General features: G+C 37.6%; 1 protein-coding gene across 1 annotated transcript in view; it reads left to right on the forward strand.

Annotated features, from left to right (window-relative positions):
• Positions 1-24,434, forward strand: part of ODAD2 (outer dynein arm docking complex subunit 2) — a 78,227-nt gene that overhangs the window by 38,681 nt on the left and 15,112 nt on the right. Inside the window, exons 17-19 of the mRNA XM_007420776.2 lie at positions 9,556-9,670; positions 19,033-19,221; positions 19,573-19,794. Of these exons, the coding sequence (XP_007420838.1) occupies positions 9,556-9,670; positions 19,033-19,221; positions 19,573-19,794 (526 nt within the window). The remainder of the gene's footprint in view (positions 1-9,555; positions 9,671-19,032; positions 19,222-19,572; positions 19,795-24,434) is intronic.

The following is a 24,434-nucleotide window of genomic DNA, read 5'->3' on the forward strand; positions in this document are numbered from 1 at the left end:
CCCACTACGTTCTTTAGCTCCACCTTTTATTTGTATGTGTTTGATGGAATGAAGTCCTTGACAGAAAAAAGGTTGTGTGTCCTTGCCTTAATATCACCCTAAAAGCTAAATTAGTCTCTTTTAATGGAAAGATTTGGGCTGGGTGACAATTATGATTTAATTTCCATTCTGTATCTATTATTTTATGGTATTAGCATGCAATCATATCACTTATATTGATGTCAAGTCCCAATTTCAAAAATGCTGTCGAGTAGATCATACCAATATTCAAAACTCTCTATTCCTTGCATTAAGTCAAAAGAATTGGGTCATTCTGGTAACACGTTATATTTGAAAATACTGCATAACAATTTAGGAATAACTGTATAGCAGCTTCCAAAAGTTTAAGCAGTTTAAGGCTGATAAGCATATGGTCCTGTGCTTTTCTCCCAAGGCAGACCATCAGCTCATTTAGCACAATTTCACCTCCAAAGTTTGAGGTAGAAAGTTGGGCTTCTGATGGAGATTCCAGGATCTTCTGAGTGCAAACTGCATCCTTCACCAACAAATTATCATTCCTTCATTGATAAAATCTGAATCCTGACTTCCAAAAACTGGATTATACTTTTTTTCCCCAGGTGTGTTAGGGAAAAGTACGTTTTCTCCTTTTTCTGCCCATCTAGGCTTTTAAAAATCTTTTGCATAGTTGGCACCATAAGAGAGTTATCCTGAGGTACTATTTAAACTGAACATTTTAGTAGCTGTACATGGAACGTAAACAAACATCAAACCACATTTTCTTTTTTTTTTATTCCCACATTGCACTCTTAAACGTAAACCAGGTTTTTGGTTTTTGACATATAATGTAAAACTTAGATCTGAGATCTAAACATTTGCCTTTTGGAGAAATGTTTCATTAAAAATTTCAAGTGATATTTTGCTTTATATTGAAAAAGTCTTGACAAGAACATGTGATATAGTTCTTTGCTTCTGTACAACCAAGGTCAAATGAAGATAGCCATTGTTTCCTCCCACTGTTCTATTTTGCCTAACTCACTTGCTTTTCTTAGTGCAGTGATTTAATTTCCTTGAAAGCACCATTTGTTTCCATGCTTTGGCTGTCACCCAGTGGCAAGATAGGGCAGAAGTGTAAACATGGCATAGATGAATGCAGCAAGTTCAGTGGTAGAAAGGTATGCATAGAATTAATCATTATTATATCATATCTCATAAAGAATGGTTACTTCACATATAATTTTTGTATTAACTGAATACTGATAGTGCCATAAATCAGCAAAGGAATCCAAACAACATACTGTATTAGCAATAGTACATACACTGCTTGGAGCCTATTGCTTTTGTATCCAGTTTTATACTAGAATATGGTCAAAGCACAGTGGTAAATCCAAATGAATGCCTAAAATTGTGATCTCACAGACATCACTTTATTTAAGAGAAAGGAAAGGAACTGCTGATAATTTGAAAGGATTTGGGTACATTTTTTCTATAAATGAACTGCAGTTCCAACTTTGTTCAGTTCTTTTCTTTTCTATATTAGTTTAGAATCTTGAGTCAGAATATATTCTTTTGAATTTTTAAAAAAGGCAAATAGTATGTATTTGATGTTTGAAAAGCTGTATAAAAATGAATTTGTAACTAAAAAAAGCAGAATATTCATATTGCCAAAATCTGTAGTTCTATTGTATCTAAGAAAGCATTTATCCAGTGAATGGGGGGAAAAGAGGTTGACTCGGAGTATTAGTTATGTGTTAGAAAATGTTAGTAATCTCAGTTTTAAAAAGTACCAATCTTTATTGTTTCCTATTATAGATGCTGTGTTGCTTTTGTAAATAGTAGGCTTATTTCTTTATTACAAGTATTTCTATACTGCCTAGTTCAAATGATTCCTGACTTAAGATATACATCATTTGTTCTTAGTTTATTTTATTCTTGCAATTTGATTCTTTAATGCAAGAAAGTTACTGAATGCCACCATCACCACCTTCTAATGATAATTGGAACTTTAAGGAAAAGGGACAGCAAAGAACATATGAAAGAAGACATTCAAACATCATGCCAAGTATAGTTTGTGTCATCGGCTGTGGTTGAGTTAGCCATGGTTGGCTTGTTCTCAGAGGCCCTGCTTCAGATTCTCTCTCATGCTGAGATGCAGCAAATGGCTATCAAGGAGTAGGCCTTCTCAGTTTGAAATGACTTGCCAAAGGGTGTGTCTAGCTCTTCATTATCCTCCTGGCTGCAGGCAAATATGTTTTATTTCATGCTGTTAATATATTATTCATACTTTTATTGTGCTGCCATAAAGGGTTTTTTTTAAAAACCAATCTGTGTCTTGTTAATATGTGGTATATTTTTTATCACTGTTTTGGTTTTTAAAAAATAAATTGTCATTTTAAAGTGCAGTAGTCTGTCCCAAGAAAACTCTGTTTTGAAAAATAGTACACCATAATAATAACGATAATAATAAATTTACATAGCATGTTATGCCATGAACAACCCATAACAACAGAGTTCACACATCACACTAAGCCAAGACAAGTAATACACGTTATATCTTAGCATAATATGTGAATCCAGACACAGCCTGCTACATTCCTATCTGATTAACTTTCCAGAGTTAATTGAAGCAGGATTTTTTCCATTTTATAAATGATGGGGCTATACAAAGCTTTTAGAAGAGGCACTTTGCAAAGTATCCCCAAAACCTGTGGCTCAAAGTGTTGAGTGTCTCACATCGGTAGCTGAGATTCCTTTTTGTACGTGCATATACATGTGCATGCTCAAAAGATACAAAAGGAGGTTGGAAATGGCCACATTGAGCCACTAGTAGGATGCGGCACCTTAATGCTTTGGGTTTAGAGAGGCACTTTGTGGTTTGTACAATCCTCCTAACTGGAAGTTTTCAACAAAGTAACAACTTTGCCTGAATGACCAGTGTATGAAATATAGGCCTGAATCTGGGTGACAATACATTTTGTTACACAGATACCTCAGACTGATAATAGAGCACATGGTTAATAGTTTAACAGAATGCTCTTTTTGTTTTACAAAAGCATATTATGTATCCTTTTCTCCCTTAAGTAATTCTTTGCAGAGACCAGCCTTCTCTAACCTGGCATCCTTCAGACTTCTCCCAGCATTCCCAACAAGCATAGCCAAGTTGACTGAGAAATCTGGGAGATTTTGTGCAAAGCAATTGGTGAGTACCAGTTTGGGGAAGGCTGGTCTAAACGATATAAAATGTATTCTTAGAAACTTTTCCCCAAATGTATTTCTTTGAGGGTGTTTGTGTTTGTTTATCTATCCTACACAATTACATTGTAGAATTTTATTAGATTTTCTGTTGTATTTTATTTAACTTCAAACCAGTTTTTCAGTAAGTCTTATGCACTAAAATTTAAGATTTGTTAAACCAACCAGATGTAGCTTGACTCTCAGATTTACAATACTATTTATCAAAGCGGTTTGTAACTTTTTGTTTAAGTTTACAAGAGTTGAACTGTGGTTTTCCAAAAGATGAGATTGTGCTTTGTAAGACTTGAAACCTGTAATCTTACCAGGGAGCGCAATATATATAGTCAGTATAACACTGTTTACATTTGTGTATGTGGTCTCAATTGGCAGGAGATGCAGTCAGACTTCTTGAGAGTCCTGGCATATACTGGTGTAACAAAAAGGATGATAGCTATAAGAAACAGATGTTGAGAGTGTGTGCATGTGTCTTTGAGAAAGTCTGGGGCTTGTTTACCCTGGAAATATTCAATATCAAATTATTAAAGCACAAAACTGGCTTGCTGTAGATTCACTTAGAACTGTTACTTTGGCAATAAAACAAATTTAACCCTGGCAATCCAAGAATTTTAAAAAAATGAGCTCATGTATTAATTTAAAAAAGCAATTGCATAACCGACAATAATCAGGGTCTAGCAGACATATTCCAGTATCAATTGCAAAAGTAATCAATGTGACCAAGACTGGTTTACATACACGGTATTTTAGGAAACCATTAGTGTTTTATAGGTTGAATGGTCTCCAGATCTACCGTTCAAAAAGTTTTATGCACTTATGTTTTCTGTTCTTGTTCAGTGGATTTTCTTGTGTGCAAAAGTATGGATGGGAAAACACAGGAGAGTTACAATTCTAAAATTATAGTAGATCTCTCTTGAGGATGGATGATTGCACTGTCAGTGGCTCTTCTGGAACTGAAAACAGCTTCACCCAGGGGGATGATGGTGGGAAGCAATCAAAGGTAGTTTTACGGTGGTAGCACAAAGGAAACTCAAATGAATTTTGGAGAATCATGTATCAGGAGCTCAAACATATGCAATAACTCCCTGTAAATGTGATCTAGAGGAGTAGCTCTAGTTTTTTAGGAGAGGCAAACAGATATCATTTGTCATAGCTAAGTATGTCAGGCAATACAGTGAGATCAGATGAAACCAATAGACAGATATTTCCTTAACAACCAAACTATATGCAGAATTTTTGAAAGTAAACAGAAGAAAATCAAAATGGAGTAACCCTGAAGACATGGACCTCTGGCCCCAGTGTCCTAGCAGCTTGGACTTTCTGGCATAAATTTGTCTAGTTTTCTCAAGAGGCTGGTTCAAGTTACAAAAAGCAAGTCCTTATTTATGTTTGGCAGGAACCATGTAAGTTTCCAAAAAAACCTAAGATTTTCTGCAGCATAGTGAGGAATAGTGAAATTTGTAGGCCAAAAATTTTTGGAGGATATCTGATTAGGGAAGGGAATTCTAAGACTACCATCATGTTATATGATAGAATTATCACCATTCACGCAGATTTAGGAAGGCCTAAATTTTAAGTTCAGCTTAAAATTACTTTAGTTGGGTCCAGAAACTTCCTTAAACTTAATTATACAAGGTCAGGGATTGCACATTAAATCATATAATTACCATGCTTTTTAATCTTGCTGTTGCATGTTAACTTTATAATTTCTTAAATTTTAAAAATCCCCTAGTGGGGGATTTTACCTAGAACTGAAAAGCGCTTTTTCTATTTTTGTGCTGTTTGCTTGGATGTTCCAAATGTTCTGACTGAAATATGCAGAATTTGACATTCAGCTCAGCTGTATTAAATATATCAAATATGTGCTTGTTCAAGATGTTATCAAGAGTAAAACTCTAGCATAGCATATAAAAATGATAAAATATTTTATGGATTTCCTTTTAGGTACCTAGAAATAAATAAGGCTATTCTCCTTTATTAGGCCATCCTTAATTTAGGACTGACCTCAAAATGTCAACATTTTGACTCACCATCAGTTAAGAAGTTAAGACCACAACAATGTCTAAAATGCTAAGCATGAATGAATACAAATGTGTAAGCCAATAAAAGTGTTAAAATCTTCATGCTGTGCCTGTTAACTGTAGTCTTTAATTGAATAATTTTAACATCATAATCATATAGGGTGAAGCTACAGTATAGTGGGTTCAAGGAAGCAGTTCCCAAGTAACCCTTTTTTATTTAAATATTTAATTGTTTTCCCCCTAAAACCATTGCCTGGGAAGAAGATTTTGTTTCCTAAACTTAATTCTCTCTTCATAAACAGGAAGGAATTCAACTTACTTAAGTCAACATATCCAACAAGCAGAATTTAAAAGTCTTTATTAGAAAATGTGATTCTCCCTACTAATCTGTATCTTCCAGCATGTGCCTAACACCCTATCAAGGTGAGATAATTATAGTACTTTCAGTGGACTTCCTGGGTGCTCCTTTTTCTCCATGGACAGCAACTATAATTTTTGCTTGTTCACTCATAATAGGAAAATCTGAAGATAAGAAAAAGGCATATCTTGTGCCTGCCAAAAATGGGCAGAGTGTTCAAACTCAAGTTCCTTTCTTCTCTCTTTTCTATCTTGTACTTACAGTGTTTGAACAGTGCCTCAATTAAGTCTGAATATGAGTTTAAACAACCAATCTGCATACTTTCTTGCTACCTGGGATATATTCTGTCTAAATTCTCTCCAAATATTCCTCACTGCATCTCTAAAACTGAAAAACGCTGGAATCCGGAGGGAAAGTTCCTTATTTTTCAAAACAATGTGATCACCAATCATATCCATCCGTTGTTATCAAAATCAGATATGCAAAAACTGTTCCAACTCTTTGCTTAGTTCCTGCACCAGCATGGGGCTTTATTCAAATTGAGATAGGGAAATGTTTCTTTGGCTATTCAGAAATGTTAGTTAAGAGAGCATGTTTTCTTTGTGTAAATATTCTCAAATTTAGAGATTACAGAGGACAGATCACATCACTTGGACTCAACTTCATTTAAATCTTTGTGTAGAGAATCTAAATGTTTTATAATTTATGTACTTCATGAGACATTGAAAGACATATGACTACTGGGGGTCTTACAGAAAACCTGCAGGCTATAAACTTTGATAGGTAATATCCATATTTGGAGTACTGGAACATCAAGAATACCTACTCCTTTTGGAAGGAACAACAAAAACACACATCTCAATGTTGAACTGTTCTCTATATATGGGGGCAAAAAAAAAAGTGAAGTCCTATCTCATAAGCGGGAGGACATTTTATCTGCCTACATAGTTTTTAAAACTGGTCTAATGGCATGCTATCTTTACTCCTCAGCTAGATTTGTGTAAGAAGATTATGATCTTGCTTATCCTGAAAGGATACAACAGTTTTGGTTGTTCATACTAACTTTTGGAGGGCATTCTTGGCTCTGTTCAACGCTATAGTCCAGGCTTCAAGATTCCACCAAAAGGATTCTAGCTTTTCTTTTCTGGTTCCTAGAAGAAACCTCTTTAAAAAGTTTGGTCTATGACCATAAATAATTAACAATAAATAAGCTCTGCACTTCTTAAAAAAGAAAAATAACTTCTTTTTTTCATCCCAAGAATATTTTTGTCCATTTCTTTTCACAATTTTTTGTGCTCCTCATGGCTAATTCTGTAACTGTGGCAACAGGAAAACATAGGATGTGATATGTTTTATTTTTGATACAGCTTTCAGCAACAGAGCAAAAGCTTATTTGTCACTTGATGCTTGTATAGGAGGCAGTTTGTTCTAAAATGAATCAAGCGAATTTGTACTTTTGTCTTAGAGGAGCTACTGTGCTTGGCAAACCAACAGGACTTGCTAAGTTTTCCTCCTAATCAAACAACAATAAACCAAATAGTGTAGCAAAGACAAGGTCAATTAGCAGTCCAGAGTCAGCTGAGGTAGCAAAACTGTTCCATACTCAAGAGTGTCAAGAGTGAACTGGGTCTGCAGCCAAATAATCAGTCCCAAAGAATGAGCCAAGGGTTCTGGCAACTAGTCACAAGAGCATCACGGTGAAGACATTATTTCCAGCACTGGGCTATTTCTGACTGGCCAGTTTGACAATTCAGGCCTTGAGCTTCCACTCTTAACCAGTTTGATTACACTGCTGGTCTTGGGAGCAATAACAAGTCCCACATAAACCATTACTTGCAAGGAGTCTTTCTATTGCAAGCTTGTGGTTCTGTGTCTTTCAGCCCTTTGACTCTTGACCAGCTATCACCACTGCTCTTGTGGATTGGAGCTCTTAAGAATGAGTCATCCAAGATGCTCATGTCTAGATAAATGAATGGGGAATAGATGATAGCTTAAGGAGAGAGGTAAGATTAAAACAATAAGGGATGAGTAGGAAGCAGAAAGCCAGGTTCATCAGAAGTGATTTACCAAGGATTCTGAATATCTTAGTTGGCTGACTGCAAATGGATAATGGAAGCAGAAAGTGTGGACAGAAGAGAAAACAATGGAGACAAGGAAGACAAATTCAGAGTAGTGTAATGCTGCAGCAATAACAACAGAATATTTCAAATGTGTAGCTGGATGGGCTGAATGATTAAGACAAAATTAAAAAAGCAAATCTTTACTTTGTTAAGTGCTAGTACAGTACAGTTGATACAGTGCAAATCTTTTGTCAATTTGTCAGGCTTGGTTGCTTCATTCTAAACTGCTAACAACTAAGATCTGGGTCTTAGAAGGAAGATGGTTTGAGAGGTAATTGAACAGAGACTTGAAACTAAATGCTATTTAGTTTTTAAAATACTTTATAAGTGATTGTAAAATATTATCAAACTATCTGAAATATTGGTGTAGAATTTGGAATTCATTATATAGATTTTACTGTTGCCTTTCCTCCTTCTAGAGCATGTTTGTAATAGGTTTTCTGTCTGTTTCTATCAACTTTTTAAATTATTTCTTAGTCTAAAATTTTATTTCCCACTTTCTCCAACAAGTTGTCATTAGTCCTCTCCAAATTACCTGGATGTTGGAAGCAAAATGATATAACCAGGTTGCATTGATTTAAATAAAGCTGCAGTTACATTAGACAAGGAGTTTGTGTCCTAAAACATTCTGTCTGCATCAAAATAATTGTATGATTATGTACTGGGCTGATTTTGTACTTTTCATTCTTGGCAAACTCATTTTACATAATGAACAGAAATTAGATGTTCTTGATTGATTTCTACATAGGTAAAATCTCTATTTTATTTTATTTCCAAAATAATGTATTCACAATTAGAGACGTGGACAAACTGTAGAATTAAACATGAGGTTATAAATCAAAGTCTGCTTGATTTTCTTTATCTTCACTTCATCTGCTTTGAATTTTGCATATCTTCCTGAACAAAGCTAAGTTTGTAAAGGATATTAAGTTTTGTTTGGTCTTCCTCTCCATTTTAAAGTACTCGGTGGATTTTAATATGAAGTTATGATCCCCTAGACTGATTGATACATAAACATAAGACAGATGGTTTAAAGATGACTCTGATGATAATTCATTTTTCAGCTAGACATGAAGATACTTTGATTACAGTATGTTTAAGCAATTATACAGAGTATTCAGTGTTAGTCTTGTCTTAGGGAATGCATGAGAAACAAGTTGCACGTTATTCATACCTAACAAAGGGTGTACTGTGGTGGTGTGACCCATTTTCATTCTGAATGTTAGGTGAGCACATAGAAATTTAAAATATGTCATAGAGCAAGCTAAATAAATTAAACATAGACTCAATATAGAGTTAAGTACATAGCTTTTTGGCATAAATATTTGTTTTGGAAAGTATTTATTGCTATATGAAAGAAACTAGTATGTTTGAATTTTGGTTTGACTTTGCATGAAGCTTGTTAAAAAATCACATGGCTTGTTTTCAAAATTTACGAGAGTCCTACTATATAGTGGCATTTATTTTATTTTTATTTTCTTGAGAAATTATTTTTAAGGCAAAATATTATGGGATTGTATATGATACTTTGTATCACTCATCAGATACAAAGTATATATTTTTCTAAATCATGTTTGTACAGTGATGTTTCTAAATGATGGATATACAGTCATCCATTTATAAAGAATTTCAGTTTATTTCTATTTAAAAAATTATTATAATGAACCCATTGATAAAGAATATTATTACTTCATGATATTAATAAATTGAATTAAATAAATTGAACTTGGATAAATATGAGTCAATTAATGGAATATATTTTTTATCTTCTAATTTTCAGTTGAATATCTTCCATATTTCTCTTTGATAGGATAATTGATCGCTTGGATGGTGTTCGTTTATTATGGTCATTGTTGAAAAATCCCCACCCAGACGTTCAGGCAAGTGCAGCCTGGGCTATCTGTCCTTGTATTGAAAATGCAAAGGTAAATAAATAAATTTAAATTATGATCAAAATGATCACCAAATGTTGTGAATTAAACAATAAACAACCAAAATAGCAGTTTATCTATTTTTAGCAAAGCATTTGACTAAGTACCAATGATACTGTGATTAGCAAGTTAGTTAATTTTGGCTGAATGGCATGGCAATTATTTGGGTACATAGCCAGGAAGAACAGTGCCTTATCAAACTGAAAATAGTTATTAAATTATTGGGTAGGGTGTCACAAGAGGCAGTCTTGGTGCTCTACTCTTCAATATTTTCAGTTCGTGATCTAAATGAATCTTATCAAACTTGTAGATGGTAAAAATGTAAGTAGAAGTTGGGTATGTTAAAAAGAAAGACAGGAAACATATATAGATAGTCCTCATGTAGCGACCACTTGTTTAGTGACCATTCAAAATTACGATGGCACTGAATGAGGAGACTTACAACTGGTCCTCAAAGTTGTGGCTGTTGCAGTGGCCCCGCAGTCACATGATCGGAATTCAGGCACTTGGCAACCAATGCACAATTGCAGCATCCGACGGTCACGTGATTGCCATTTACAACCTCCATTGCTGGCTTCCAACAAGAAAAGTCAATGGGGGAGCCAGCAGGAAGTTGCAAGTCGCTGTCATGTGATGTCACACTTAACAACTACTCATGATTCACTTAACAACTGCAACCAGAACTACTGTCATAAGTCAGCACGATCACATGATTTTTCACTTTACGATCACATCATTTAGTGACCTAGTTGCCAGTCCCAGTTACAATTGTTAACTGAGGATTATCTGTAAACTGAACTAGTTGACAGGAGAGTTGTAGTTGGATGGAGTTGATAAGATACTCAGAAAGAGAGAGATGAGAATTTTAAAGAACAAAAGGCAATGTATTAAGAAATGTATGGACGTCTTGGAAGCACAGATCATTTGTATGGAGAGTCATAGTAGATATACTGTAAAATAGATTTCTATTACATGCCTTTTTTATGGCTTACTTTTTCTTACTCCTTTTCTGCTTTTTGCATAACATTGGGGATGTATGGGTATGCATTGGTGCTCAATTTTTTTTTGTAAACATTTAATTACATTGCGTATTACATAATACATTGCAGTATATCCTAACTTTATTCTGTATATGGGTTAGACATACAGTATTAGTCATATATGTTGTAAGAGTCCTCTGAACTAGGTTTTGGGTTTGCATGTGTTTTATATGGGTGGCAGTTTATTTGCATGTGAATGAAATCTTTGGTTATATCTTTGATGGGTCCTAGATAAGAGTTAAGTCTATATAGCTATTAATCATAGCTTGGTCAGAGTGCTATACTTCTAAGAATTCTCTTGCATCAGTCACATTATTAGTTTCTACTAAGTTTCTACCATAACTACATCACTGAGAAAATAAAACTGGATATCAAAATATCTAGTTTTGATTCATGTCCAAATTTTAACAAGAAGGAAGTTTATCATGCCCAAAAAAGAACAATATTTGACCAATTTGCTGACTCACAGATTGAAAAGTTTGTGATTACCAAATTCGGAATATGCTTCCAAATTAGGAAACAGTGGGTTTAGTTTATGTTCATGTGTTCATATGTCTACCCATTCACTGAATGAACATATTGGGGGGGGCGGGGTTCTAGAATACAGATATGCCATGGCAAAACTGGCAAAGGCAAAAAGGGAAATGAGTAGCAAGACAAAACACACACACACACACACAGAGTAATTGGATATGCTGTTTAGTATAAGCATAATTACCAGAATTCTGATAAAACACACACCACCACCTAGAAGTAGAAGATGGGGAAGACAGAGTAAAACACCAGTTGGATGGAAGGATGGAACTGGGAGGGTGTGTTGACACAAAAGAAGATGAGAGATTAATAGAAGCCAGATACACATGAAGGAAACTGAACAAGGTTAGGAAAAGAGAGCCAAAATATAAGCAATACCTTGCCAGAGTCAACATGGGTAATGTTTAGTGAGTTAGGCTGAAGAGGAAAGACAAGGTATGTTCAAACGGCTATTGGCTTCTTCCCCAAACATCAGTGCTGTTTACACACTGTTGAGTAGTACTCTACATGTGTCCTCCCCACCTCCTTGAGCTGGCCAGCACTTGCTCCAACTGTCCAATGTGGGAAAACAGTGGCTAGATGCCCCGCCCCCTTCCTTGCTCCTCCCTCACTTCATTTGCTTTACAAGATGACCGAAGGAGGAGGAGGAGGAGGAGGGGCAGATATGCAGAGGAAAAGCAAAGAGGAAATAATTGAAGGTGCCATGGCATTGTGCTCAGGAGGGGAGGGGAAATCCCTGGAGATGGGATGAGGTGGGAGTTCTTGCCAGTAAAGAACTGCCTGTCCCACATTGTGAGGAAATGCAGCAAATTTAGCTTCGCTATGTTTCCTTTGAACCTCATTAACTTCTGAAAAGAGAACATGCAACTGTCATACCAATTTGGATCAGCACTACCCTTGTCTTATGGAAGGGTCCAGAATTTGGAAAAGGAGGCTAGAGCATGAAAATTGTATCTTTTAAGGTGAAGACCTCTTTCTCAAAACGTCTGCTGGGAAACACAGGAGTTTATCACTGGGTTTGCTTGTCTTATTACTTAGGAATTACAACTAATCTTAGATAGGAATAGGCAATTTGCTTTCTATGGGCATTACCCATTGAGTCAAACATTATAGAACTATTGAAACCTAAACCTGGGTTCTATCAAATTCTCCATGATAGTACAAAAAAGGAAAGGATTGATTTTCTTGATGAACAAGATGATAAATTTGCTCTTTCTTTAAAAAATATCATTTTAAAGACTTGCTTTTGATAATGGTAAGGTCAACAGCATCAACAGTGGGGTTCAACAGGGGCAAGAAGGAGGTTGTGGCAAACACAATCCAAGCCTCACCCCTTTTATGTTATTTATCCCTTTCTTAAAGCATGTGTATTTTTTAAAGTTTCCCCATGCTTTTTGTATGATATTCTTTACTTTTTAGAGCTCTGAATTGCTGCATAAGCAAGGAATAGGATGTTTGTTTGTTTGTTCATTTTATTCCATTTCTATAGCTGCCCATCTCAGACAAGTGACTCTGGGTGGCGAACAATCATAAAAACAGTTAAAACCAATACAAACATTTGTACAAAAATAAATAGAGAGAGAGAGAGATGCCGAGAAAATTATAGCCTTAGGTATCAATAAAGCCAGGAAATGGGGCCCTTAACACTCTCAGGGCCCATGCCCGGGCACATAACCAGGTCTTCAAGGCCTTATGAAAGGCCAACAGGGTCAGGGACATCTTAATCTCTGGAGGGAGAATGCTCCAGAGGGCAGGGGAGATGGCAGAAATGGCATGCCTCCTTAGCTGACAGAACCCGTAGCATGTCCAACCTGTCAGATCGAATTGGATGGGTAGAAACAATTGGGAGGGGACATTCCCTCAGGTAACCCGGTCACAAGCCATGAAGGGCTTTAAAGATAACAACCAGTACCTTGAATTGCACCCGGAAACATACTGTCAACCACCACAGCTCATGAAGCAGTGGTGTTACATGTGTTGAATATCTGACACCATTTACTACCCATGCAGCTGCGTTCTGCACCAGTTGAAGCTTCTGAATGCTCTTCAAGGGCAGCCTCATGTACAGCATGCTGCAGTAATCCAGATGGGAGGTCACAAGGGCATGAGTGACTGAGCAGAGCCTCCTGGTCCAGGAATGGGTGCAACTGGCACACAACCCCAAGATGTGCAAAGGCCCTCCTAGCTGCGGCTGCTACCTGCTCTTCTAGTGGGAGCAATGAGTCCCCCAGATTGCGCATTGGGTCCATCTGGGGTAGTGCCACTACATCTGGGGCTAAAAGCCCAAATACCCAAAGCCACTCTTGTTTGGGTTGAGTCAAAGCCCATTGTACCCCATCCAGGCCCCTACAGCTTCCAGGTACTGGGACAGGACACCCACGGCATCACTCAGGCGGCCTGGGGTAGAGCTATAAAGCTGGGTATCATCAGCATATTGATGATATCTTACCCCAAACCGTTGGATCACCTCACCTAGCAGCCTCATGTAGATATTAATTAAGAGAGGAGAGAGGACTGAGCCCTTGGGCACTCCACAAAGTAGGGGATGCAGACTAGACCTCTCCCCCCCCCATCAACATCGACTGAAACCGACCCCAGAGGATGGAGGAGAACCAGTGCAACACAGTGCCACCCACCCCCAACTCCCAAAGCTGGTCCAGAAGGATACCATGACCAAAGTCAAGAAGAGCTAGGATGGATGTACTACCCCCATCCCGCTCCTGCCAGAGGTCATCCAAGAGTACCAATGCCAGAGGTCATCCAAGGGCACCAATGCTGTCTCAGTCCCATAATTGGCCTGAACCCTGACTGAAAGGGATCCAAATAATCCACTTCATTCAGGGTCCTTTGAAGCTGCCACGCAACCACTTTCTCCACAACCTTCCCTAAAATGGGGAGGTTGGAGACTGGACCGAAACTAGTTGGGTCAAGCGATGGCCCCTTGAGGAGATGGCACTGCCTCCTTAAGAGCCAGCGAGACCGCCCTCTCCCTCAAGGACGAATTAACCACCACCCATACCCAATGACCCATCCATTCCTGGGCAGCCTTGACCAACCAGGAAGGGGACGGATCTAACACAGAAGTGGTTGAACTAGCAGCTACAAGAGCCCTGATCACTTCCTCAGGTTTAACAAGATCAAACTCCCCCCAGATAACCATGCAGGACTTAGCTCCCATAACCTCCACTGGTTCTGCCCAAAGGCTGGAGTCCAATGTAGCGCGAATATGAGCTATTCTATCTGCTAGATGCGCAGCATATTCCTTTCAGTGACCCTGTAGATGGATCCCAGTATTACTCCTACCAAGGAGGGACCAGGTCACCCAAAACAGGGCCACTAGGCAACTACTGTATCTGCGGATGCGATAAGGGTGGAGAAATAATTATGTTTCACCGTCCTTACCGCCACAAGATAGGCTCTAATAGTGCCTCTAGCTCATGTTCAATCGTCTTCACTCTGTGTTGATCCCCAGCAGTGCTCTAGGTGTCTCTTAGCCCTCTTTAATTCCCTTAGTTCCTCCATATACCACAGAGAGTTCTGGGAACCGTGGGCACATCTCAGAGAGAGGAACCCCTCCCTCCTGTCCCAGTCAGGTCTCGGTAATACACACCAGGTCAGCCTTTTCATCAACAAACAAGTCGTGAATGAGGGTGGCCTTATTGCAGACTGACTTGGCGTTCAGCAACAGCAGCAGCTGACAACCCAGGGCCTTGAAGGTCTGCCATCTGGGGCCCGGGAGCGAGCTCAAAGGGCTGGAACACACCACAGGAACCATATACTTGTGGCACAGTCCCTGTGGCACATGAAAAAAAACCCCTCTCTGAGATGTTTATACTTTCCAGTATCCCATATCTGCTAAATAGAGAGTAAAATCTATATGTCTTCTATATTAATACAGGAAAGCTACTTATATTTGCAATCAATTCTGCCATTTCTGATACTGTCCTACCCTACCTTAGGCAGGAGGGAGTCAAGGTGCTAGGAGGATACTAGTAACAGCAGAGGGACATATTTTCTAAGTAACAGGAAGGAAAAACGAAGCTTGCTTTTACGCTGTATCAAATGGTGTAACTGTAACAGAACCACCCTATTAATTTTCTTTGAAGTTTTAAAGAATTTAGGATGTGCAGACAGTTCCGTGGGACATTACTGGAGTCAGTAGATCTATACGTGTCCCCATTTGTGCCTCCTTTTAGTCTATGTAATTATCATACTCTTGATTCATATTTGAAAATGAACATCTCTAGAAGATTTTATTTACAATCCTACACAGTAGTATTGAACTGGTAAAACCCGAAGTCTTGAATGCAGGATTATATAGATTTTTTTTTTTAGATTTTTTTTAATCCCGCCTTCCTTCTTTTTATAAATAACTCAAGGCAGTGAACATACCTAATACTCCTTCCTCCTCCTATTTTCCCCACAACAATAACCCTGTGAGGTGAGTTGGACTGAGAGAGAGTGACTCAGTCACCCAACTGGCTTCCATGCCTTAAGGCGACACTAGAACTCACCGTCTCCTGCTTTCTAGCCTGGTGCCTTAACCACTAGGCCAAAGCATGGAAAGTTGCAGAGTTGACTTGTGAAAGTTACTGGATGTTAAGATTAAGTCAGACAATTTGCAGCGTCACTTCCTTAATGTCAAGCTATGGAATAGAGCCTGAGTTATAATAAATGACACTGTGTGTTTATGAGGAAGCTTTCCTCTTTCATCACAGCCAGATCCAGGTGTGCCTTGGCTGCCTGCATTGGGGCACTGAGGAAGTAAATGGCATGCTGCATCGGCAACAGAAAAGCAGTTCTATACATTATGGCAAGTGTTATTCCTGCATGGTGGTAATGATTGTTTTTTTGCAATCATTGGTAAGGTATATATCAAAACTAATCTCTGTGTGTGTGTGTGTGTTTAAAGAGCAGTATTGAGGCAACAGAATCCTCTTAACAGAAGTAGATTTAGATTAATTAGCCGGTTAATTCAATAGCTACAAACCATAACGGCAGAAGTAATTGCTGTGACAGAGTGGAAGTATATTAGCCAATCTAAGCAAATAATTATGAAGAATTGCAGTGAAAAGTGTTCTGAGCTCTGTTGATATTGGAAAGTCATTTTCTAGTCATGATACTACTTTATTCCCTGTGGTGAATAATGTAAACATAAAAAAACATTCAGCGATTACAAAGTCTTCCTTGTTTGAAGCAGGGTTGCCATGTTGGTCCCAAACAAAGACTGATAGGATCCAAAATGATTCGGGCACTTTTAATTGCACAGAATGTGAATAGCAATCTGGTGAACTTTAATAAACAAAAACCTTTATTCAAGAGACCAAGAAATTCACCACAACCTGCAAATAGAAAATAATTCTTTACACTTTCTTAGTTTGTTTAACTTTATGGCTCTTCAGTACTTCTTTTAACACAAAAAGCTATGAATGAACTTCTAATATGCAGTAAGAGGAGCTATGTTTGATGGCCTGAACACATGTAATTGACAGAGCACGTAATGATCCTACCATGTAACCTGATTAACTAAACCTTATGAAAGAAATACACATTTCAGCTATTTAAATTATTAAAAGCGTATATGCTAAACCTACAGTGAAGTTAGGGGCAGCCCGAACTATGTTTTTGTTTGTGAGCAGACAACCATTCAGATGATTCATGAAGGAACTACAATATCAGGACCACTAACCTTTCATTGGGCTCTTGGAATCTTATAGAACCATGCTTCCCTTGAAAGAAAGCAGTACAGTATGATTGTTCTAAGCAGAGCAGGTGATTCTTATTACTGTATATAATATAGATACAGTACTTTCTCTTCATTTGTATGTTTCTTCTGACAGAGTTTTCAGAATATCAATTCTGCTCCTTGTTTGCCATCCACATGTGACTCCCATTGTATTTAAAGTTTTTAAGTAGCATCTTGCCAGGCTTAGGTCTTCCGTTCTTCTTATTTGATAAACATTAGCTCACCACCAAATCTCTTCTTACCCTCTCACTATTGTTAGAAATAGTCTGTTCGTCCCCATAGATATTAGAGGAGTGTAATGCTTATGGTAATTTTTAGTATACATATTTCAGTTGCCAGTATTTTTGTGTTAATTTCCCTGGTTTTATCAGAATCACACCATAAAAAAAATCTATTGTGCATTCTTTAGGATTCTGCAAATTATCCCTACATTTTCAAGTTCAGTAGATATAAAGCATTCACAGACAACTGACAAACTAAGTAAAAAGAAATTACTTGGGGACTGATGTAAATGTCTGAACTACCCCTTAGTATGTGAAAATAATTGAAAAATATTTTTTATTTTAAAACATTAAAAAGATGTTTTGAAGCAATAAGTATAGCTAAACTTGATTTTAATAAATTAAAGTCTGTAAACTTAAGTTTCATGATTGATCGTTACCATGATAGTCTTCTTACCTTCTTAATTGAAAAACCCTTAAGTCAAGTTTATAACTGAAGAAGATATTGGTTTGCTTAAAATTGAAATTCTAAGCTCTTCCAGAGACTTAGAACATACAGAAATAACTAAAATAAATATATGATAAATTGAACCAATGATAAAATGATAGATATATATCTCAGATTAACTCTGTTTTGTAGCCTTTTCTGTGCATAATTGGTTTTAGCTTTTGCAAGCTGTGACAGACTATGGATGAATTAAATTAACAAAACTAGTGTATTCATTTTTAGCTGTTGCTATTCAACAGTAATATTTTAGGGACAAGAAGTTATTGTCTGTGGGCCCATAGGCCCAATAAAATGTTTTGTTCTGATCTGTGGCAGCTACACTAAATCTTAATGAAACTTATAAAATATTTCCCTATAATTTTACATACATTTACCATAATGTTTGCATTAGTATTAAATCATATGTATTAATATTCCATAATAGTGAAGTCTTTACAGATAGGTGATATTATGCATGGCATCAGTCTGGACTACCAGAATATTGCCTCAGAATTACATGCCTTCAAAGAATGTAGAAGTTGTCCATCCCTCGGATGTATATATTCTTTTCCAATATAGTTGGCTCATATATTCATTACTTACTTTATGTTATTAGTTCCTTCTCATATATAGCAGTGTTTTATGAAATGCAGAAGAGACATACTGAATTTTCTCCTTCTTCCTATCTTCCTATAAATGGACTTTATAAATTGGGTTTTCTTTAAAATGGTAAGCAATGGAATTGGACAAGTTCTCCAGAAGAAATCGCAGTCCACAGAGGACTCTTGGTAACTCAAGTTTATTTGCACAGCCACACCATCACATTTTTGGGCAAAAGCAACCAGAGTTGATAAATTGGCTTTGACGTCTTAAGCTTTCTAAGATGCTCTAAATGGAAAATACTACTGATTTTTTTTTGGTAGGCTTTTATCTGTAAGGGTATAATGTTTATAAACACCGTGCCTTTTCAGAGCAGCATTTAGTTTATGTGAGTTCAGACTAAAATGAGAGTGTGATTCTGAAACATGAAAGAGATATCACACTTTAAAATTTTGGCAGATAAGTATGTATATCATGGTATTCATTTGAAAAGCAATAGCTGGTAATGATTTGGTCTCAAAAATCACATGCAACTCAGAGATATGATTCTGAAGTACATAGAGCTATTATACTTTTGGGGCTAGAAAACAGTGATTTCTGCTGTGATGCTAGAAAAACTTGGTAACCTATATAGATATTTCTATAATTCCTAATTGCTGAGATCTAGTTATAATTTTGAAAATTGTTCACAGAAATAAAGTTACATAATTTGTCTTGTTTTTACTTAGGATGCTGGTGAAATGGTTCGTTCATTTGTTGGTGGTTTGGAACTAATAGTTAATCTTTTAAAATCGGACAGTAAAGAAGTTTTGGCAAGTGTGTGTGCTGCTATCACCAACATAGCAAAAGATGAAGAGAATTTAGCTGTTATAACAGATCATGGTGTTGTTCCTTTATTATCCAAATTAGCAAACACAGTAAGTAAAATTTTGTTGTTGCTGCTAGTATTCTGGAATGCACTTTATCATGTCATCTTTTACATTTCTTGCAGTTGAAAAATACTCATTTTCTGGTATCATGGAGGAAAAGTGAAACTAGATTTCAGAATCTGGATATTCTGATAAAAATACAGTTGTTCGGAGATCCAAAATATTTTTTTAATAAACTGATGTAAATTAACAATAAAGCAGTGAGGACAAAGAAGCCAATCCTTTTTCTCATTAAGCTCCATTCATTACATTTTTAATAGTCTCCGTCATATGAAGTATCTTCCATTAAGAAGTCAGGGAATGCATTTTTATGATAACTTATTTTTCCTTTTTGCTTAGAACAATGACAAATTAAGACGTCATTTAGCTGAGGCCATTTCTCGCTGCTGTATGTGGGGAAGTAACAGGATTGGCTTTGGGGATACCAAAGCTGTTGCTCCTTTGGTACGTTACCTGAAATCAAGTGACCCAGAAGTTCACCGAGCTACTGCACAAGCACTCTATCAACTGTCAGAGGATCCCAACAATTGCATTACCATGCATGAAAACGGAGTAGTAAAGGTAAGATAGAGAGAGAGAGAGAGAGAGAGAGAGAGAGAGAGAGAGAGCGCCAGCATCATTTATTCATGTTCTGATTATCTCTTGGTGGGATTTCTTTAATATATTGTAAGTGAACAAATAATTAAAAATAGTTTGAAAACTGCAGTAAGCTACACTAAAGCTATTAGGTTGCTAACTTAGACTGATCAGTGTATTTGTATGATGCTAGAACTTTATAAGCTGTGCTGGCTGGCTCCCAGTCCTTTTCTAGGACTAGTTCAAAGAATTAGTATTATTTTAAGATCTGAGTATTGATTCTAAAATATCCCCTCCCACAAGGGCCTAGCTAGCTCTTTCATTCATCTTTGGGGGTCCAATGCATTTAGGTGAACGGCTATCAGAAATGGCCTTCTCTACAATGGAATTCAAGTTACACAATATTCTTGCTTGGTGACCACAGTTATCCCAGGCACTTACAGAATGCTCTCCCTTTGTGCCTATCCTTTTCTACTTGGCATTTTCTACTTAATAATTTAATTATTTTTTATGTACAAGCCTTTGGTAGTTATATATTTTATATTCCATTTTTCCCTATGGTGGTGATTATTATTATTGTATTTATTCTCTGTTGTAAATTAGACAACCTGTGACCCACTGGGTCATAGTTTCAGAGATATTTCCTTACATAAACGGAGAAACAGAATGACCAAGGGCAAAAAAGCAGTGGGAGTGTTAACGACTTATAGCTTGCCGCCAGCTTCCCCATTGACTTTGCTTGGGGGAAGCTAGCAGGGAGCATCAGAAATCTTCCTTCCTTCCTTCCTTCCTTCCTTCCTTCCTTCCTTCCTTCCTTCCTTCCTTCCTTCCTTCCTTCCTTCCTTCCTTCCTTCCTTCCGTATAATATAGGCTTGCACCATTTGCCCTCCCTTCATGACCCTCAGTAGAGCCCCAGTGAAGCCTCCTCCTCCTCCTCCTCCTCCTCCTAGGCTGACCCACAGAATTGCCTGCCACTTTGCTGGGGGGAGGTGGAACAAAGGGAGCTGCGGACCGTGAGGAAAACTGCACCCCTGCTTCCCATTCTGGTGTGTCCCCATGGCACCCTCCCTCAAGGGAGAAAGAGGGCTCATCCATCAACCACTGGCACCCCCCAGCTAGCTCTATCTCACCAGCAGGCATCCAAGTTGCTCCCACATCCTTCCCTCAATGCCCACTGCCATTTAGAGATTTCAGATTTCTGCCTTGTTTCCAAAGCAGCCAATTGCCACTTGCCTGTTGGGCCTTGCTACCAGCCAATTGGGTGTAGGGGACAGAGGGAGGCAGGAAAGAGGTTGGGGATACACCTGTGATGATCACATGACCTGGGCTGACCACAGCGGCACAGCAGCACAGCAGTGCTGAAGCGGCCACAAATTTCAGTCCCACAGGAGTAATGGGTCCCAGATTTTGGACACATTCTGTAAGTTAGCCCATTTGAGGTACCTTGGTTCAAAAATTGTTGCCCTGTGATGCACCATTTTGGCCAGTTGAAGGTTATAGATGCGAGAATTTTAGTAGTATATAGATAGTTTCTTCTTCTACTTCTCAAGATAAAAAGAAATAGTTTTTTGATCCAATGGCATTGATGTCCCTCTCAGACTTCAATTTGTTGATTGCTGCTTAAGTGGTGAAAGAACATGAAGTTCATTAAATCCTTTTACCTCTTTAATTTCTCTGCACGTAACTAGAAAAAAAAAAACATGCAACCCTGCTGTCACTCAAAGTTCCTCATTCAATTCTAAGTTAGCTAAACTATGCTGTACTTTGCCTCCCAGCAATATTATCCCACTTAAATGTTTGAATAGGTATAATTAATTACCACTGAAAATCTTCTGCATCTGTTGAACTAAGGAGGATTTTATAATTGACTGAAAGGCTTCAAATCATGTCACATAACACTCAGCTTTGGAAGAATCAAAAGAATGAATATGTCTCTCTATCCTTTTTTCAGTAAGAAAAACGGGCTTTTATAGTATGCATGTAACTGTTTTTTAAAACATTTTAAACCTGAAAATATTCAGTTTCTAACACCAATAGGATGGCAATTTTCCATATTGTTTGAGAAGTGATCTTTAAAGTTTGGGCTAATCTTATGTATGTTTCGCTAGGGAATGAGAGTAGCTATATTTTAATTTTGTGGAAATTAGTCAAGCCTAAATATATACTTTTTTTCAAATAATTTTATTAAGAATTATAAATGAAAAAAATAAAAGCCAATACAAAGTATAAAAAATACAAACAGAAAAATACAAACAAAAAAAGGGTGTGTGTGGAAAAGAAAAAAGTAAGAAACAAGAAAAAGAAGTAACTTTCCCCTTCCCCCCAGCAAGAAAAGACAATTTTAATCGCTTATCACCATCTCTAAATGCAACATAATCTTTCTTCTCCCCATAGCTCATCTCTTAAGTAAAAAAACAAAATCCAAATGCTTCATCAATCGTTCTTTGTCAGCAAAAGTCTAGTAAGGGGAACCAGATATAAGTATTTTCCTCTTTTAGCTCTGATCGAACAAGTCAACCTTGTATTCCTTCCCTGAATTTTTAAAAATATTTTTTAACCCCTTCAAAGTCCAAGTGGTAGTTTGCTGGTCATCTGTGTCTCAAGGCAAAAATCTTTCAAAACTGTAACAAATTTATTTTGTATATCCAATAAGTAAAGTTTATCCTTTTGCTTGTCACTTGTAATAAAGTCCTTCAAAACCTTAACAGAGCTCTTTTGTATATCCAGTAAGAAAAAAAGTCAGTTCAGTTTCCTGGTTTGATATCTGTATATTCCTTTAGGGAATAAGTCATTCATCCGATCCATTTGTGTTACATTTAAGTCTTCCTTCAAAGTAATTTCATAAACATCCATTGCAATTTGTTGTTCTATAACTTCATCACAACACACTCTGCCCATTTTGCCAAGAAATTGATCCATTCTATCAAGAAGCTTGGTAGAGAGATATTCAAAAACTTGCAGTATAGATTTCTGCTCCATATTCTTTATCCTCTAGCTCCCTCTAGTATCCAACCTTCAAGGTGAACAAGCCAAAACAAAAGCAATCTCCATTTTCCCACAAGAAAATATCTGCTAATCAATTCAAAGCTGTAATTCCAAATCTCTCTGGCCCCTTAATCCATTGTTAACTTTCCAAAATCCATAAGCACCCTTTTGTTGCGTAGTCCAAGAAATCATAGATTTTCCAAGCTTTTAAAATCAAATTTACACCATCATCCTCTAAGGAGGAGGAAACTCACCCAAAGAATAAAATAAAACCTTGCCGGCCCGAAGAATCATAGTCTCTCTAGTAAACAACAATAACAAAAAAATTATAATCCAAAAAGAAGTTTAAGAAATGAGGCTCGATCAAGCTTAATGTCTGTAAAAGGCTGCTTTGTGAGTGTGAGCTTGATGAAATCCCAACTCTGAGCTCCTCCACTCATAAACTAATCGCAAAACAGCAGTTTCCACAGTCTACTCACAAGGAGCAGCTGTCCAGAGTCACGTGGATAATCTCAATGATCTCTCCTTCTTATGGGGAGGTTTTGCTGGTCTGGATCCAGCATCCAGCCGCGATTCTCCTCGCAAATGTGGTCCTGATAACCAGCAGGACGTCAACTCCCCATGGCACTCACGGGAAGTCCTCAAGCCTAAATATATACTTCAAATACTCTAGAATGTATGGGCCTGTTTATATGGGTAACATTCTCTGTTTAATTTGAATACTTCCATATCTTGGCTGCTGTGGGTCTTCCGGGCTGTGTGGCTGTGTTCTGGAAGTTTTGTTTCCTAACGTTTTGCCAGCATCTGTGACCGGCATCTTCAGAGAGCAGGAGCACAGACAGGAGCAGTTCTCTCTGTGCCCAGGATGATGTGACCCTTTTGTGGGTATTTATAATCAGCAAGGGTGCCTGAAAGGGGGTGGGGGGGGTGGGGGGGGGTTAACGAGTGGCTGCTTGTTTTGGTGTCTGAATATGTGTGTATCTTCCTGGGGGTTAGGCAGGGTTTTTTCTATTGAGTTGTTAACAAGTGGCTGCTGAGGGTGATTAGCATGTTCATTGTGTGAATTGTTCACGCATCCTGGTGGTTGAGCTGAGTTCGTTGACCTTTTGCAGGCTGTATTTTTCAGGATTGGTAGCCAGGTTTTGTTGATTTTTAGACTCTCCTCTTTTTTATTGAAACTGTGTTGGTGTTTGTGAATCTCAGTGGCTTCCCGGTATAGCCTGGTATAGTGGCTGTTGGTGTTGTCTTCCAGAACATGGCCACACAGCCCGGAAGACTCACACCAGCCATCGTATTCCGGCCGTGAAAGCCTTCGACAATACTTCCATACCTTCTTTGTTTGATTTAAAAAGTCACAGTTGGATCCTGCATATTAAATTTGGGGAGCCTTTTTTTGCAGTGAAAATGTACCACTAACTATGAGCATTGCACAATAATGGGTAGGTAGTGGTGCTGCTGGCCTACATACTAGCAATATCTATAAGTAACAGTTATCTTTCATCAGGCTGTGATTCAGTACGATGGTTGGCTGCAAGAATTGATAGAGCAATGAAAATATAGTAATACAAATTATACACAGAATTAACTATGCCTTATGCTGACCTCTTCTGGAGATTCAAGATTCAGTAGGTGGCAGTACC

The sequence above is a fragment of the Python bivittatus genome, unplaced genomic scaffold, assembly GCF_059951505.1.
Source record: "Python bivittatus isolate LINGU-HERP-01145 unplaced genomic scaffold, Pbiv_v1 ctg000610_np1212, whole genome shotgun sequence".
NCBI classification, from domain to species: Eukaryota; Metazoa; Chordata; class Lepidosauria; order Squamata; family Pythonidae; genus Python; species Python bivittatus.